Source organism: Octodon degus, unplaced genomic scaffold, assembly GCF_000260255.1.
Source record: "Octodon degus isolate 3935 unplaced genomic scaffold, OctDeg1.0 scaffold00122, whole genome shotgun sequence".
Taxonomy (NCBI): domain Eukaryota; kingdom Metazoa; phylum Chordata; class Mammalia; order Rodentia; family Octodontidae; genus Octodon; species Octodon degus.
Window position 1 is genome coordinate 2,626,000 of NW_004524698.1, and position 17,185 is coordinate 2,643,184.

Below are 17,185 nucleotides of genomic sequence, written 5' to 3' on the forward strand. Positions count from 1 at the left end.
GTTACAGTACAAGTTCTCATATGTCCTGAGTCTTAATTGACCTGGAAGGCTAGGGCCAAAATGTTGGCTTTCCTTGCGGCCCTCCTTTTTCTCTAATTTTGGTCTGCAAACTAAGGTTGTTAACCCTCCAGAAGAGAAGCTTATTGTTATTACCATACAACCTAGGCTGTTAAGCCTAAATAAAGTTTTAAAAATCTTATAAAGAAATTTCTTCATGTTAACCAACAGAGATATGGCACAACTAGAAGCCAAACTGAAATCTTTCTGATATCAAAGTCTTGACTTTTAAAGGCAGGTGGTTCTGGGGATCTAACCAAGGCCCTGTGCTTGCTAGGCAATCCCTCTACCACCCTAAAGCCTTGGCTTTATCCACTGGTGTAAATAAAAGAAACCTTTGTTAATATAATAGCTAATTGCAAATTGTTCATCCTATTGTTGATGCATTAATTCAGCTAATGAATTTGCCTAGTTAATTGAATAAGTAAGATGGCATTCTGATGTCATCTCTTGTCCTGTACTTGCACTTCTCAAGAGATTTGATCATTTTTGACTCTGGTAGAATATCTGATGTAGTTGAGAGGAAAACAAGAAGAAAAAGCTTTCTGCTTCTTTTTGACATTAGCTGAAAACATAAGATGTTACTCTCAACTAAAGAAAGTGTCCATGAATCTACATGTTCATATAAAAGATGCTAAAGAATCACAGGCAGGAAAAGTAGATCTTGTGGGAAGCAGTGAGGCTGTGGAGGTCCCGAAGCCACAGCCAGCAGGGGCTACTTGCATTCAACACACACCAAGGTGCTGCTGAAATGCTGATGTCAGCTAGTCACAGGGTAGGGCTCTGATGCTTTCAGCTTGATCCGCAGCGGCTCACCAGCTCTGCTGGCCACTATTTCCCCATGCGCACCTAGCGTGTCTGTAGTGGGCTGTGTGAGAAGGCCAGCACTCCCCATGGAAGGCGGCTCACCTCTGTTTCATCCCACAGCGTCTTGATGGGAGATGTGGAAAATCTTATTCGGCAGCAGACTTCTAACGACACGGTCAGCCCCCGGGCCTCCTCATCATACTACGAAAAATATCACTCGCTAAATGAAGTAAGTCGTCACACTGTCCTTCAAAGTTATTATTTTCATTCAACTAGCATTGTCATTTCAACTATGAGAAATTGTGAAAGAATTGTAATTGGTGGAGGATGATTAAAAAAAAAAGATCAGTTTAGGCTGATTTTATGATAGGGATTCTTTTTTGGTAGTTATCTTCTCTGGAAAGATTGCATCAAACTATCTGTAAGCAGGATGTTTGTGCATAGCTAAAAGTATCACCACCATCCTTTAGGGGTAATGGTGCACTGTAAGGAACTACAGAAAATGAAATACAGGAAATTAAAATGTAAACTGCCACAAAAATTACCAGTCCAACTATTCATGTCTCTTTGGACCATTATCCAAAATTTACTCTTAGTAAATACCACAATATTACATCACTAAATTCAAATAATATGCTGCAAATAAGTGTATTTTATTCCTTTTAAGAGGAACTTACTTAAACTAGTACAGTAATCATCATATCATCATGACCATACTTTATGAATTATTTTCTTTTCAGTACTTATAGGTTTCATTTTCTCTAGAGGGAATTTAAACATATTTCTGATGTTCAGTTGCCCACATAAGCTTTAACACAGACTCATGGCCATTTCCAACACAGTTTTTAGCTAAAGGCTAAATCTCTCAGAGGATTTCTCTTTTGTACAATATTCTCCAAAAAGATAAAAACACCTTGAAGACTTTTGGTCTTTCTTAGCAGTATATGCTGGTAGACAATCTAACATGGCTATGTTTAGCTTCTTTTTTTGACTAGGTGGCCAGGAACTACTAAAGATCACATCATGTGTCTTATTATCTAAGAAAGAGGTAATAAGAATCAATTTTATATTTAATCTTTAAGAGCATCTGCTCCTTCCCAGTTGGTTAAACCAGAATTCAATCTACTTCAAAAAAACCACATAGCTGGTTGACTGATAGAGGTATTAAAATTGCATCCACTCTTTCTTCTCTCATATCTTACATCTGTTTCCCACAAAACATGACCCTCCAATATCTGTCACCAGTAATATAAAATAAAAATAGAGAGGGGCTAGGGAGGCATCCTTTGCAAACTACAGAAGATGAATATGTCACTGATGTATTCAGTTTGATGGGGAAAGTATGATTTAGACAGAAGTATTTTTTAAAATTTTAAAAATATATGTCAATTCTTCTATTCAAAAAAGCTGTTTTAGGGCCAGGGAGATAGCTCAGCAAACTAAGTGCCTGCCTGGTAAGTATAAGGACCCAGTTTTGATCCCAGGTACCACGTGCTATGCTGGCCACTGAAACTGGGAGTAGTGGCTTACACCTATAATCCCAGAGCAGGGAGGCTGAGACAGGAGGATCACTATGAGTCCAAGCTGTGTAGCAAGACCCTGTACCAAGTAAATAAATAAATAAAACTTTTTAAAAAGGTATTTTCTTACTTATTGGCAATGACAGAAAAAAACAAATTTACTACTGTGTTGGTTTTCTAGAGTCCATAACAAAACTAAACTAAATAAAACTAAAGTCTGTGCAGGTTAAACATGGGAAATTTATTTGCTCCCAGTTCTAGAAGCCAAAGTGTGAAGCCGAGATGTCAGCAGGTTTGCTTGCTGCTGAGGCTGCTCTCACTGACTTGCAGATGGCTGCTTCTTGTATTCTCATCTGGCTCTTCCTCTGTGTAATCATATTATAGTTCAGAGGTAGCCCTCCGCCAAGCCTTATGCGTTTGGAAGGTGACTGAGCCATTGAGATGCTGCACTCATCCACAGATTCATCCACTGATGAGTCAGCAGCTAACTGCAGTGCAAGAGATAGGCCTGCTGGAGGTGCGTCACTGGGGGCTCTCTGGGAAGGGTGTGTGCTTGTCCTTGGTCCTTCCCTCTCTTTTTCACTCTCTGGCTACCATGGGGTGAGTACCTTTCCCTCCTGTGCCCTTCTGCCATGCAGCCACCCAACCATGGACAAATCCTTTAAAAACCAAGAGTCAAAATAAACCTCTCAGCAGAACCAAGAGTGGGGGAGACTGGACAATGCACCTTCTCCATGTTGTCCTCCCCTCACTCTCACAGCTCATGCACCTGCTCACTGCTCAGAGCCTTTCCCACCATGGGCAACTCAGCAAGTTCCTGCTTGTCACTAAGTTGCTCAGCTGGGTTCAAAGTGGTGATCCTCTTGCTTCAATCTTGACCTGGCTTTCAAAGGAATCTGTTCTCTCTTTCATATTCTCAGCCAGCTGCAGGGGCCTCGTGGCTCTGCTCTGCCCAGAAGGGACTTCACAGCTAATATCCTACACTCTGGTTGCTGCTTTCATAAGTGTAACATTTGAACAAAGGCATGAAGCAGGTGAATGTGTTCTTGCATCAAGGTAACAAAGTCCAAAGAACATGTACCTGGACTGACAGTACCCAGAAGGGCTGTGCCACGAGACTGGGCACAAGTGTGCAGAAGTTAGTTGTCTGGGTAGAATTTTGATGGCTCTTGCACTTTCCACACTGAAGGTCCATTAGTGACATGTACCTTATCCCTATGGATATTTCAGGACCCCTTCTGCAGAGGTAACAATAAATAAATGTTCTGTGAAATGTCCAAGTAGTATAATTGGAAGCCTAAGGAGACCAATTTAGGGCACACCTAAATGGATAATGGACAAGAGATGTGTGATAGTTAACTAAAGGGATTTTCTGAAGACAGAAGACCTACTCTGGGTGTAAGTGGCTCCAAGCAACAGGCTTGTGGCATGCATGGAATAAAAGGGAAGTGAAGAAGGAAGGCTCACTTCTCTTTCTTCAGAAAAGCTCCAGTCTTCACCTTCATCTTGGATATCATCTGCTGGCTTCCATCACAGACTCTCCAGCCTTCCAGGGCAGACTCTTCATTTCTGATACAAACTCACATGGGACTCAAGTACAAATAAGGATAAACTCACATGGGACAAATAATGAGTTTTAGGCCTTCTACTGAGTCCTTTAGATCTGCAGCACATAGACAGCTTCTCTGCACTTTTCCACATATGACTCTGTGGGTGGCCACTGTAAGTCAATCTTGTAAATTCTTATATATTTGTATGCCTTGCATTAAATGTTTCCTTACTAAGCACTAGCTGCTACAATATGCAACCAGCACCACTGGTTGGGAATGGAGCAGGAATACACTCTCTAGAGGACAGATGGGCACCCTTGGCTGGGCTTCCAACGGTTCCCTCAGCTCTGAAGTCCATATTACCATGGTGTGGGGGCAGGCAAAGCTGATGGTGGGAATATTGTGGAGTGTCATTATTGGGCTTGCTTGTACACCAGAGTCAATATTCTAGGGATGAATGATGAAATGATGCCTGCCCAGTGGGAATTCCATATAGGACTCCCATGAAAGAATCTCCATGGGAGATCTCTGAACAGCCCATTTCATCCTGCATAGTGTGTAAGGAACTCAGAGTGAAAAGTTGGGTGGTGGCAGCTGCTACAACAACTTCAGCACAGAACTTGCATGGGAGAAGGATCATCTGAAGTACATGGAGGAGACCATGTAGAACCTAACCACATCTTCACCTATGATCCCAAGCAGGGCCTGGACAATACCTGGCACCTGATGGGATTCCATGAAACCTTCAACACTGATGACTTTTTCTGATGGCATAGCTACCCGGAACATCAGCATCCACATTCCCTGGATTGTCATCCAGGAGAAGAAGTTTCCTTCCACCATTTGTGACCCCTTTGATATAATAGAAGCCCTCATCTGCACATGTCTTTTCAATGAGACTGGCAACAAGCCCTTCTAGTACCAACATTTAGTGGACTAGACTTTTAGCATCGAGCTCCTCCTACTGCTTCACACTACTCTAATGCTTTCCCATCTCCCAGCTATACCACTTGTCCCTGTTATAACCCGAAGGCTGTAATGTCAAGGTCTTTTTATTCCTCATGCTTTCTTTGGCCAGGATAGAGGAATCAAGTCCTTAGTCTCTTCACCCCATTTCCTCTATCACAAAAGCTTTCTAATGAGTTAGTGGCAACACAGATAGGGAAACTAAACAATTTGTCAAGTGCACTTATCTTGGTGTAGCTATCTAGGTAGAGCAGATGTGTTCATGAAGGAACATTGGGGGATAGAATTTTTTTAAGGGCAAAGACCTGACTTCTTTTTATTCTGACTTTGAGTAGGTGAGAATCTCTCTCCTCTTGGTGGAAAGCTATACTACTTAAGGTATAACCAAGTTCCTACAACAAGCAGAATTAGATAAGAAAGAGAAGGGTTTGGGGATCATGGAGGAAAAGGGCCTTTGCTCTTCTGCTATGGTGCTTCTTTCACTGGGGTTCCATTCCCTCCCATGAACACAAAGCTGAGTGAAAACTGATGGATGCCTCTACCTTAAAAGAAGAAAAAGCTTTTATTCCTTTGATTCCCATTTGTAATACAAAGTAAAGTAGTATTTTTATGTAAATGTGGAATAAGGATTTTTTTTTTCTCCAAATGCCTTCAGGGCAGGTTTGGCTGGCTTGAGTTGTGGGGATCGAACCACAGCAACCTGAGACTGACTGCTTTGTTGAAGCAGCCACTTAAAGAACTGAGCTAAGGGGTAGGCCCCCCCTTTTATGTAAATGTGAAAATAAAAAATATATATACATAGGTATGGGATATGCATGAAGGAGAAAACTATCCTGGTCACTGGGTACCAAAATTGGTTTAGAAATAAAGATCAATTGGGCAGAGGTGAGAAATGTGTCTCTTGGTCCTTCATGACCTCATAAGGGGGTTCTGTCCTGGTCACTTTCCTGTAGTGAGGACATTGGACATTTAACATTGCACAGTACCGGCAGGTATGTGAGCCTCATGGCTGGGTTTAATGACACACATATACCTGTGCACACCTGCTTTTGAAGTGTGAGCTGGCCACTCAACTTGAGCATGTCACTGACAGGGGGTTATTTTCCTATGGGGCTAACATGTCACTAAAGCAGGCCTTTTGAAACACTGAAATTTTTAAAAGCAAAACAAACTTTGATTTTACTCAAATTTTTAGGGTTCTAAGTGTAATTTTACTAAGTTACTTGTTTGCTTTATCTGTCTTCTTCTTCTGCTTTGCTTATGCAGCTAGGGACAGGGGCTGGAGTTAAAAACACTAGTAATTTTGTACCCTAGAGTCCTTGCTACCAGTGCAGAACACTCCTTTTTTGAGTTTCCTAAATCACTTATTTTCTCATAAAGCCCACCCCCTCTATTTGCCCTACTGCTCTTGTTTTTGTGTGGGCTGCAATAAGTCAATGTAGATTTCTCTCACCACCATAACTAGCTTTTTTTTTTTTTTTTGTATATTTTAGTAAGGGTCTACAGGGTCTTTCTACACACATCGGACTCATAGTGATCTGCCTGTGTTTAGGCTCCCAAAGAGCTGAGATTACAGGTGCATGCCACCATGCCCAGTCTCAATCGGCACCTCAGCACACCCCAGGGGCAGGGCCAGCACGGCAGTCAAAGATCGAACTCTGGCTCCTGCGGCTGTCTAAATAGGTGCTTTAATCCACTGAGCTATTTGACCACCATAACTTATAATTGTCACTTGAAGTGTGTTTAGAGTTAGATAAGTCATTATTGTAGACAAACTGCAATTTCCCAGAACAACACTTATTAATCAAACTAACATTTATAAGAAAAAACAAACAAAAAATAAACCCCTCCTTGATTAAATTGTTGGTGTCCAATATTTATAATCCACATCCTGGGGCTCTTTGTGTCCTAATTTCCTCTTCTTAAAAGGACACCAGTCATCTTACGTTAGTACCCAGTGTGGGGCCTTGTAATTTAACCATACAATTTCAAAAGCAGTCACATTTTAAGGGAATGGGTGGTAGGGCTTTACCATATGAATTTAGTGTATGCACATTGATCCGTCCATACATACTCCAGAAAATATTTTGAATTTCTCTTCCTGACTCTCTAATCCTAATCCTTTCCAGGCAGTTGATAAGAGCTGCCTTTCTCTCATGGAACACCTAAGTATTTTCTTCCTCTTCAGTAGTAATTCTATATCAGCCCTTTCCATGCAGTGGCCTAGTAGGAAGCAGGATTTTCTTCTTTTGGCCTTTTATTTGGTATGTGTGTCACTGACTTACACTAGGAAATCTTAAGTAATCGACAATGCTAAGATTGCCATTTGAAAACAGCTCTAGGAAAGATCCCAGAGATAAAGTCAAGAGTTGATGATTCCCATTTCAGAAGGCGCAGTTGTTCTGTATTAAAATATGACCAAACCCAATCCCAGAGATCCCCAACCACATGAGAATTTAGTGTCTGCTTAATATAGAAGCTAGCTTAAAATCAGTCCTGGAATTTTTGGTTTTCCTACTGTCATCTTGACAGAACTTCAAATGCCACTGAAGGAGAGGGATCCAAATCAAACTTCACATGGTAGCATGGTCTTCCCTCCAGGCTGTCCTCACCTTTGCCTCTTGTTCCTCTGCCAGTCTCACTATACTTGTACAAGTGGTCAGTGGGAAACAATGACACGGCTGCTTGTTCTGGGTAAAGGCAGTGCCCCAGCTCTCTTAGTCTTGAACAATGAATTTACCTTTCTTTAAGTCTCATGTAAACATGAACTCTTAAATGAGTAGTACAAAGATCTGATGCACAGAGGCAGGAACTAGATGTGATGAGCTTTAAAAATAACATTCAGGATCCATACTCTAAAGCTTAATTTTTCAACTTGGTTGTGTATTTCTTAGTAGTATTTAACTTTCTCTAAATGTGGACAGTTGTCAAAAAATTAATTTTATTAATTTTCATAAACAGAAAAATCCTACCCTAATGTTTTAGTTCTCTATTTCTTGCATCTACAAAGATTTCAGGGTGAATCTCATTTTTCAAAGAAGCCATCTGCTTCAGGTAATTAGAAAAATATTTTGAACTTTTCCTATGACTAACCACTGGTTTCTGTTTTCATAGATCTACTCTTGGATAGAAGTAATAACTGAGAAGCATCCTGATATGCTTAGAAAAATTCACATTGGATCCTCTTATGAGAAGCGTCCACTTTATGTTTTGAAGGTATGTTGTGAGAAGAATCATTGTCCTTTCAGCTTGAGAGGAGGGCTTAATTGTCTGGTACTGTTTGTTATAACTGGGATTTTTTTTTCTTTGAGCTTTGGGAATATTTGTATTCTAGGTGTGCCCAACTTCAACATCCAGCTATTTAGGGGTCAGTTATTATCTTTAAATACTCTTTTAATAATGAAGTGATGATGTGAGAGTGGCAGCTCCAGTTCAGGATTTCACTCTGCCTATGTTTACGTGACAGTAGATGGGCCATTCAATTGACACTGGGCTTCAATACTCATATTCATAAGAGGATGTATTATTTAAAACTGGGCCATTTTAATGTTTTTACAATTTAATAAATAGTTTTCTTGATGAATGCAGTCATGAGAGTTGTTCAGCAATATTCAAATTACGTTTTTTCTGATTGGTCTGTAGTCTTCAGTAAGTGTAAGAAGTTACTGTATGAAACATCTGTCAAACTAGTAATACTGCACTGATGCATCCATCATTTTCAGGGTTGTTGGTTACCTGGGCATATTTACCCCAGATAACCTTGCCTCCTTGTGTCACAAGGCCCAACTCACTCACGTGCACCTCAATCACTGTTCCTTTGGTAATCACACCCAAAGTTGTATACAGTGGCGATGAAGGATTTTTTTCACACCAAGTAGTGGCATGCAAAAGGTGGCTTTCAGTTCAGGATGTGGTACATGGACCTTCTTAAAACATAAGCCCATTGGCCTAATAAATCTTTCATATGTAGGTGGTTTTCTTGTAAAGCCATCTCCAACAAAGCAGACTTTAGTGACCATCCTCTTCCATGCCTTCTTTTTTCTCTTTCCAGTTCGAATAACTTTTAATACTTCCGTTTCTCCTTGGGCACAAACTTTGGGCAGAGGAACTTCCCATTTTCTCGCTTTTCTTTTCATTTCTGTTTAATCATGTTGGAAAGTACTTTTGCACAAGACTATTCCTCTCTGTCCAGCAGGTAGGCAGGTACAGGTCCTTGTGGAGTCTCTTCATCATTCTTTTGTTTGGTGTTTCTCTTTCCATGCATCTTGATAATCTTCTTAATTTGTATTTTCTCTGCTTGGTGCTGTTTGTGGTAGAGCTCAGCCTTCAGGCCAATCATTTTTTTTTTTTTTTGCCTTCTTTGAATGTTCATGAGCCTTTTGACTTTCCTTCTTTATCTTTTTCTCATGGTAATCCAAGCAGTACCCATAGTTTTTACGATGTAATTCAGTATATTTATTCTATGGTATGATGACAACTGCAGAGCCACCATGGGCAGCCTCAGGTGTGCAAAGAAAAGTCCTAACTTTGGGGTGTCCCAGATGCATGAGCTGCCTCCACGCAGCCAAAAACAGGAAAAAGCCAGAAAAGGATCTAGATTATTTTTCAACTCCCTGTTTTATTTGCATCATTTATACTTCAGATAGACTGACTTACTGTGAGAGAGACAGCAGTGGGCATTTGTTAGAAGCCAAAGTAAAAGCCAAACAATCAAACCTAGGGAAGGATAGGAAGTGGGCAATACTGGAGTTCTTTGCAGTAGGGTTTGCACAATATCTTCTGCTCTAATTACTGTCCATTTGATTATCTATTTTCTATTGCAATATCTTATGGGAAAGAATACGATCAACTTAAAGTACCTTGAATACAATGTTTTCTCTCAGATAAATTTGCTTTAGTAAAGGTTTGTGAATATAAGCCACTGAAGATAGAGTTTTAGTTATAAGAACCATACTGATTCCTACCTGCTTATACTTTTTGATTCTGTGGTTCTGTTTTTTTTTTTTTTTTCTACCACTGTCTCTTATATAATTAAAAAGAATCTCTGAAAAATGTGATTGCTGAAAAACACATTAGATTTAGTGATATAGAATTTTCTTACGTTATGATAGGTGAGTCTCTTCAGTCATCCAAAGATAATTTTGAGTGAAGAGTTTTCTGTTTTAATTAGTCCCTGACATGAACTTACAGCACAAACTCAAACCAAATGTGTGAAATGTTGGGTCCTATTAGTGTTTGAGTTGGTCAGTTGAATTAGGTCCAGGTAATGGTGTATCCACCCATGTGTGCGCCACCCATGTTGTGTGTAGTTTTTGGAACTTTTGTGCCTGGAACCCTAACATATGCCTTGGAAAAGTATACACCACGGACACTTTCGTCCTACTCTCACTCACTGCGGAAGGTGCATGTATGTGAATCTCTGTGTTCCTCCATATTTCCAGTGTCAGAAAGAATGCCAGAGGTTTGCTCTGCAGCTAGAAATGTCAAGTATAGCAATTAATCCAGACAAGTTGAAACTTTGTTGACATTAAATACATTGTCAATAAGACAGTTCTCTGCACCTGTACGCTTTGGCCATTAATGGCCATTTGACTTTCTTTTTTACTTTGCTTGTGGTTATCAGAGTGGTATATATTTGGATATCACAGTGGTGTATGGCAACATTTAATATCTTAAATGTTTTAAGTTTAAAATTTTTAGTTTAAAATTACCTCTGTACATTTTGTTGGATTTTATAACAATCTCCTCCCTTTCCTGCACAGTCTAACTTGTGCTTTAACTAATTTTTATTATTATTTTTTATTTTTTTTGTATTTTTAGGGAAGCGTCTACAGGGTGTTCAGGGTCACACTATTAGATTGGACTCGTAATGATCCTCCTGTTTACAGCCTCCCAAGAGCTAGGATTACAGGCTTGTGCCACCACGCCCAGTCTCAATCGCTGTTTCAGCATGTCACAGGGGCAGGGCCGGCACTGCAGGCCTGGGGATTGAACTCCCAGCCCCTGTGCCTGCTTGCAGGTGCTGTAATCCACTGAGCTATTTGGCTGGCCCTACTTTAACTAATTTTTAAAATTAAAAAATTTTGAATAATTTTGAAATTGTTCTTGAGAACTCATCCAAACACTTCAAAGGCTATCATTGAGAAAAGGGTGGGAATTCTTGTTGCAGAGATTTAGCTCCTTATAGTAACCACACACTGTGAATGGTAACAAGGTCTCCAGCTCCTTTTGGTATCAGTTTGTGTGAAGCTACATGTGCAGTCCTTTGTATGTGAGGTGGAGAAATAGTCTATGCATAAGAAGTATCACTCTAGGCAAAATGATAGGGGCCTTTCTGTTCCTCCTATGTCTCCATAGCTCCTGTGGAAGGCTGCTTGGCCAATACACACCCATCTACCTCTCATTGTAATGTAACCATATGGCCCAAAACACTAACCCTCTAGTCTCTGCTCCTACCTTTCCAAATGCAGCTCTCAGCAGCCAATTAATTGTGGGAGGATAGAGTTATAAATCAAGATTCCAGACTGCAAACATCAGTCCCAACTCACACTATAGTGTAATGTTAGCTATGTCATTTGTTCTCACCAGCTTTTAACTTGAAATTTCTCAAAGGAATACTTACAGCAATATACTTTCTATAGATTTGTTGAAAACATCAAGTATAAGTGCCGTGTAAATAAAAATTGTTATACTAAGATTTACTGCTTCTGTTGCTTTTTGGTTTTCTTTGAGGTTTCTGGAAAAGAACAGAGAGCAAGGAATGCCATTTGGATTGACTGTGGAATTCATGCCAGAGAATGGATCTCTCCAGCTTTCTGCTTGTGGTTCATAGGCTACGTAAGTGCTCATATTAGGCCAGTGCTTCTCAGCTTGGGCAGCCACGTTCACCTGGGTCAGCATCCACTGGGTGTGACTGAGATGCACTTCCCACTTCAAATCTTGCTGCTCTGGACTCAAAATCTGGAACTGAGCCTGGAGAAGCCACAACAATCACAAGTATTCTGAGTGACTTTTATGCACATCAAGTTTGAAGAGTCTGATTTCAGTACTTAAATTGCCTGTTAGAGAAATGATCTTTTCCTTTCTACATTTCTATCTGGGGCTAAATATTGAAGAGTAACTTACAAATAGTGTGATGATCGTAATATTTTTACTACATAGAAGAAATTTCTGAAGGAGTTATCTAAGTTGGGTCCTTCTTTATGTTTCTTCATCTATTTGAGTTGTCTAAACATCTTTTGACACATTCTGCCTTGGGAACTGAATATGAAGCATACCCTTACAAAAAAGATAATGTTTTTTCCTGTGTCCTAATAGAGAATTTTGTCTCTGAAGAAGAGATTGGCATTAAAAAAGTAATATATAAGACTAGTAAGTAGCAGGTCATAAAAGTAAAAAATGGAACACTTATAATCTTCCATAACAAATGAGAACAGTAAAAATTATACTTTGGTTCCTATGAAATGGGATAACATATCCTCTACTCCTGTGTCTTAGTAACTTTCTCATCACCTAGACACAATACCCCTCTCTTAAAGAAAAGAGGTTGATTTTGGCCCCTGTTTTAGTCCATAGTTGGCTGGCTCGAAGACAGGGAAGGAATGACAGAGGTGCATGGCAGAGGAGGGCTGCCTTGTGTAGAGCGACCCAGAAGCAGAACTGTCAAGGGAGGAGGCAGGAAAGAAGACAAACCCTTTAGGCCATGCCCCAAACACCTGCCTCTTCCAACCTGGCTCATGCTCCCAACACCAAGTCATCGATAAGCCCCCATAACCCAATAACCTTCCAAAGGCCTCACCTATGAGCACATGAAACTCTTGGGTAGATATTATCTATCTACATAAAGCCATGACACGTGACTTATACAAGTGTCATGCCACTGGAAAGATAAATCATGTATCTTTCTGATAATAGTGATTATAATTTTGTATTCACAAATACACAATAATAAGGTAAATGAGTTAGGAAATTGAAAGGCTTCACTTAGATCTGTAACAAATGATGTATCCACTGTCACTTGCCTTGCCATTTCGTTTTCCCCCAGAGCAGCATCTCTGCCACTACTGAGAAATTTCCAGCCACCATTGATACTATCTGGACCAAATGAGATTGGTTTCAATTTATCAACCTTTTAGCAGAACTCATTTTCTAATCTTGAACCTTACTCAAATTGGGTAGTTTTAATGGAGGGAACAGCAGATACTGGAGAGAGAAAAGTGTAAGCAAGCAAGAGCATTGTTTTTTCTTTCCTTCACTGAATTTGAGAAGGGGTGGAAAGAAATTCCAATCCATCTTGAGTCTAATTCATGTTGGTGAAGTTGCTCCTAATTGCTGTCCCTCTTAGCGTGACATTTTCCCTTCTGTTATAATCCCATCATTTACCTACTTGCATAATCTTTCTAATGTTAAAAGATTTATTTCACAAATTATTTACAAAATTTATGAAAAATTACTTATAAATCTAAATTATTTATAAAATGCCTTGGAAATTCTATCCCCTAGAAATTCAGTGGAGAACAGGATATAGCTCAAGGATTGAACATACAAGTATTTTGCCCCAGCAATATAAACCAGTTTGAGTTAATGTGATCTATATGTTCTATTGAATAGACATTTAAGAAGTTGCATCCAACTGTGCCTAAAAGTAATCCAGATCACTTGACTTTCATGATGGTTCAAACCACTGTTAGAGAAAAGAAAAATAAAATATTTAACTTTTAAAAATTTTTGTATGGGTAAATTTTACTTTAAAAAGTCAATATGCTCAAATGTGAACTGAAATTTTAATTTTTACATTTCTTTCCTTTCTATGACTTAGTAGAAAGGAGATTACAGAAAATCTTATAGCCCAATTTCAAAGAAGATAGCAATCACCTTAGTAAGCTTGTAGCCCGCCATTTTTCTCTGCACCTCACCTTGGTTCTCAAGAGGCCAAAGCTGTATGCCTTCTAATTCTGCAAAGGCAAAAGCTGAGGCTGATTTGTGCAGCCAGCTTTGCCACACCCAAAACCCAGTTCTGGGTCTAGTATGTTCTAAGGGTCCAGTGAGTATGGGCTGGTCATCACTCCTGGCCTGGTACTTTCACCACAAACTTTCTCATTGCTCTTCCCTCTGAACTTGTGCCCTGGGGAAATTTCACAGAGCTACATATTGAGTTTGACTGAAATACAAACTTGAGGTCCATAAGGTACCTAAATATTATCCACTATTGGGCTAATTACCACATTGCATTTGGATGTCTGAACTATGTGTATATATAATAGAGATCAATAGACTCTGATACAGTAAAGACGGCTCTTTACTATATTTCTAATGGTAATGAGCATAAGTTTATTTAAAAACCTTCCATGCAATGTCTTCTATACCTATGTACCTAATTGAGCTCAGCCAAATGGCAGTGGGTTACTGTCTGGATAAATGCTGTTACTTAGAACTATGATGAAGGTGAAGCTTTAGCACACTCCCAGCAAGGGGAGGCCAAGACCCGAGTGATCGAGTGATCATGTGCCGAAGCAATCATGCTACCCTTAACTCCCTCCTCTAGTCACACACTGGCTCCTAGGATCCTCCACATCCCATCTTCTTCTTTCTTCCCTTCTTTTTTAATAGAACCATGATTTAACTTAGCTTACTTGCCTTACTGATAAATCATACCTTCAACAAGTATTTGTGTGTTCTCTTTTATGTGTCAGGCATTCCATAATTCCTTTAGCCATCATCTTAAGGATGATTCATTCACTAGACAGATGTAGAACCATACCGTAAATATATCCAAATAGTGCCACAAAAAAGCACTAAATAACACATACTTGGCCTACAATACACACATCAGAGTTAACAGTAAAAAATATTAGATGTGCAAATAAGTTTGAGTTAGCTGAAATGTTATTTTAAAAAACGATGTCTTTAATCACAGTTGAGAGTTCTAATCTAGAATTATAAAATTTGAAGTACTTTGTAGTGCATGATTAGGTAAATTGTATGTTCTTTAGCACAAATAACTGGGAAAATTAAAATCTGGGAGTACTTTATTAAATAATAAGTGGCAATAAAGAATATCTCTTGGATTGTTATGTATCTACATAATCCTACATGGAGTTAATCTCTGCATTACTGACAAAGAAGACAGGCTGGGACATCATCATTAGACTCTGATTTTATAACCTATAGCTGATTAGGAAAATATCCAACCCAGGTCAGCCTCCTTCAGCGCCCACTGCTTCTAACAGCATGAATATCTTCTTGGCAACTGACTTCCCTCTATTCCTTCTTTAAATTATGACATCCTCCTTAGAATATGGTTTTTATTTTGTTGTTGCCCCTCAGATCATCACCAGTTTCGACTGCTTTGGGCCCTCACCTCTGAATGTACACCTAGACAGGCTTACCACTAGCCCCAGTAATGCCTTTGTGTGGGCTCGAAAAGGGCTATCATTTCCTAAGACAACTAGATACCTAGATACAGGGAGCATGATGGGGAATACTCCTAATAGACCCAGGGCTTTGGCAGTGGGGGTGGGGATGAAAACGTTCTGACATCAGACAACAGTGATAGTTGTACAACTCTGCGAATATTCTAACCCCCCCCCAGGTTTTATACTTTAAAACTGAATTTTCTGGCATATCAATTATATCTCGATAAATCTGTTAAAGAAAATTATCCACCCCTCGCCCTGGGATTATAGCTGCAGCCACACCTAGAGGTAGAACTCGGCACACAGAGTATGGGCTCTGTCAGCTCTCACTCAGCCCCTTCCAGCTGGAGTCCTGATAGGAGACAGGGAAACTTCAGGCCAACGAATCAGCTCTTTCATCTCACTTTTTACTGAAAGACTCTTCTCCAGTCAGTGGTAAAGGTAGAAAAATAGAGAAAGAGAAGCAGTAAAAGTGCTATTGAAAGTGAAGCCTACATAAATATTAAAATGACATGTTTTATTATTTTGAAAGTAACTGCTTTCCTATATTGTTCTAAGGATAAATGCTATAATCTTACTAGAAAATGACACCAACATAAGTTTACAAATCTGTAGCATAAAAATGTATTTAAATGGTTGCTGAATTATTTAAAAGATATTTTTCTCTGTAAAATTTTCTTTCATTAAGCTTTTATTTCTCACCTGTAGTAGATTTTTTACAAAATTGAACAAACAAAATACTGGTATACTGGTATTTTTTCTTTCTTTTCTGTCATGTTCTATAAGTGATTATTCATGATAAAGAATTTTAATATGACCCTTGTGGTTTTTTGTTTGTTTTGAGACAGGTCTTTCTATATAGTTCAGGGTGGCCTCGACCTCACTATGTAGCCCAGGCTGCTCTTGAACTCATGGCTATCTTCTTGCCTCAGCCTCCTGAATGCTAAGATTATAGCTATATATCACCATACCCAGAAAAGCTTTATAGCTTTAATAAACAAATCATTTTATTATTTGATCAACCATTCAGAAACATGTGGTTCTATTTTCTGCCTTCATGACATAGGAAGACTATTTGGATCACATAGAAGGAAAGTATTTACTGCCAGGTGGCAGCAGAATGTAACCTACATTCAGTTACTAACACATTTGAAAGATGAATCTCATCAAATAACTTAAAAAAAAAAAACATGCAAAACCCAAGAAGTTTAGGTGGACTTAAAATCAGATGTTGCTAATAACACTTGGTTTAATTTGTAGGTAACCCAATTCTATGGGAAAGAGAAGCTATATACCAATATTCTAAGACACGTGGATTTTTATATCATGCCAGTGATAAATGTGGATGGCTATGACTACACATGGACAAAGGTAAGTGAAGGCAAAGAAAGCAAGGCATGCCGCCTCCTTTTGGAGTATAATCAGCTGAATTATAAACAGAATCCTGAATCTTGGTAAAACGGTGTATTGTGAAAAAAATTTAATTTCTATTCTGGAATATTTCAAACATACATAAAAGTAGCTCAAATTGTATGGTCATATCTGTGGAGCCATCACTCATCTTCAGTGATAATCAACACACGGCTGATCTTGTTTCACCTAAATCCTCCGCTCACTTCTAGCATACCCACATTATTCTGAAGGAAACCCAAGACACTGTATCATCAGTTTACTAGTGAGTATTTAATCATGCATCTCAAAAAGGAAAGTTTAAAAAATAACCACAGTACAAAAAGAGAGCATTAGGTTTTGACTTGCACTAGCAACTTATTTTGCTTTTATTTTTGAGGGAGTTCAAAATGAGCCTGTGCCTAACATTAATTTAAAGGAAATAAGATTAAACGAGAAAGTTAATAAGGAGGCTAGGGTG

The 17,185-nt window shown here is 39.2% G+C and overlaps 1 protein-coding gene across 1 annotated transcript in view; it reads left to right on the forward strand.

The window, feature by feature from the left end:
* The window catches only part of Cpb2 (carboxypeptidase B2), a 57,266-nt gene that overhangs the window by 22,591 nt on the left and 17,490 nt on the right, over positions 1 to 17,185 (forward strand). The window contains exons 4-7 of the mRNA XM_004640264.2: positions 985 to 1,093; positions 8,015 to 8,116; positions 11,633 to 11,737; positions 16,576 to 16,686. Of these exons, the coding sequence (XP_004640321.1) occupies positions 985 to 1,093; positions 8,015 to 8,116; positions 11,633 to 11,737; positions 16,576 to 16,686 (427 nt within the window). The remainder of the gene's footprint in view (positions 1 to 984; positions 1,094 to 8,014; positions 8,117 to 11,632; positions 11,738 to 16,575; positions 16,687 to 17,185) is intronic.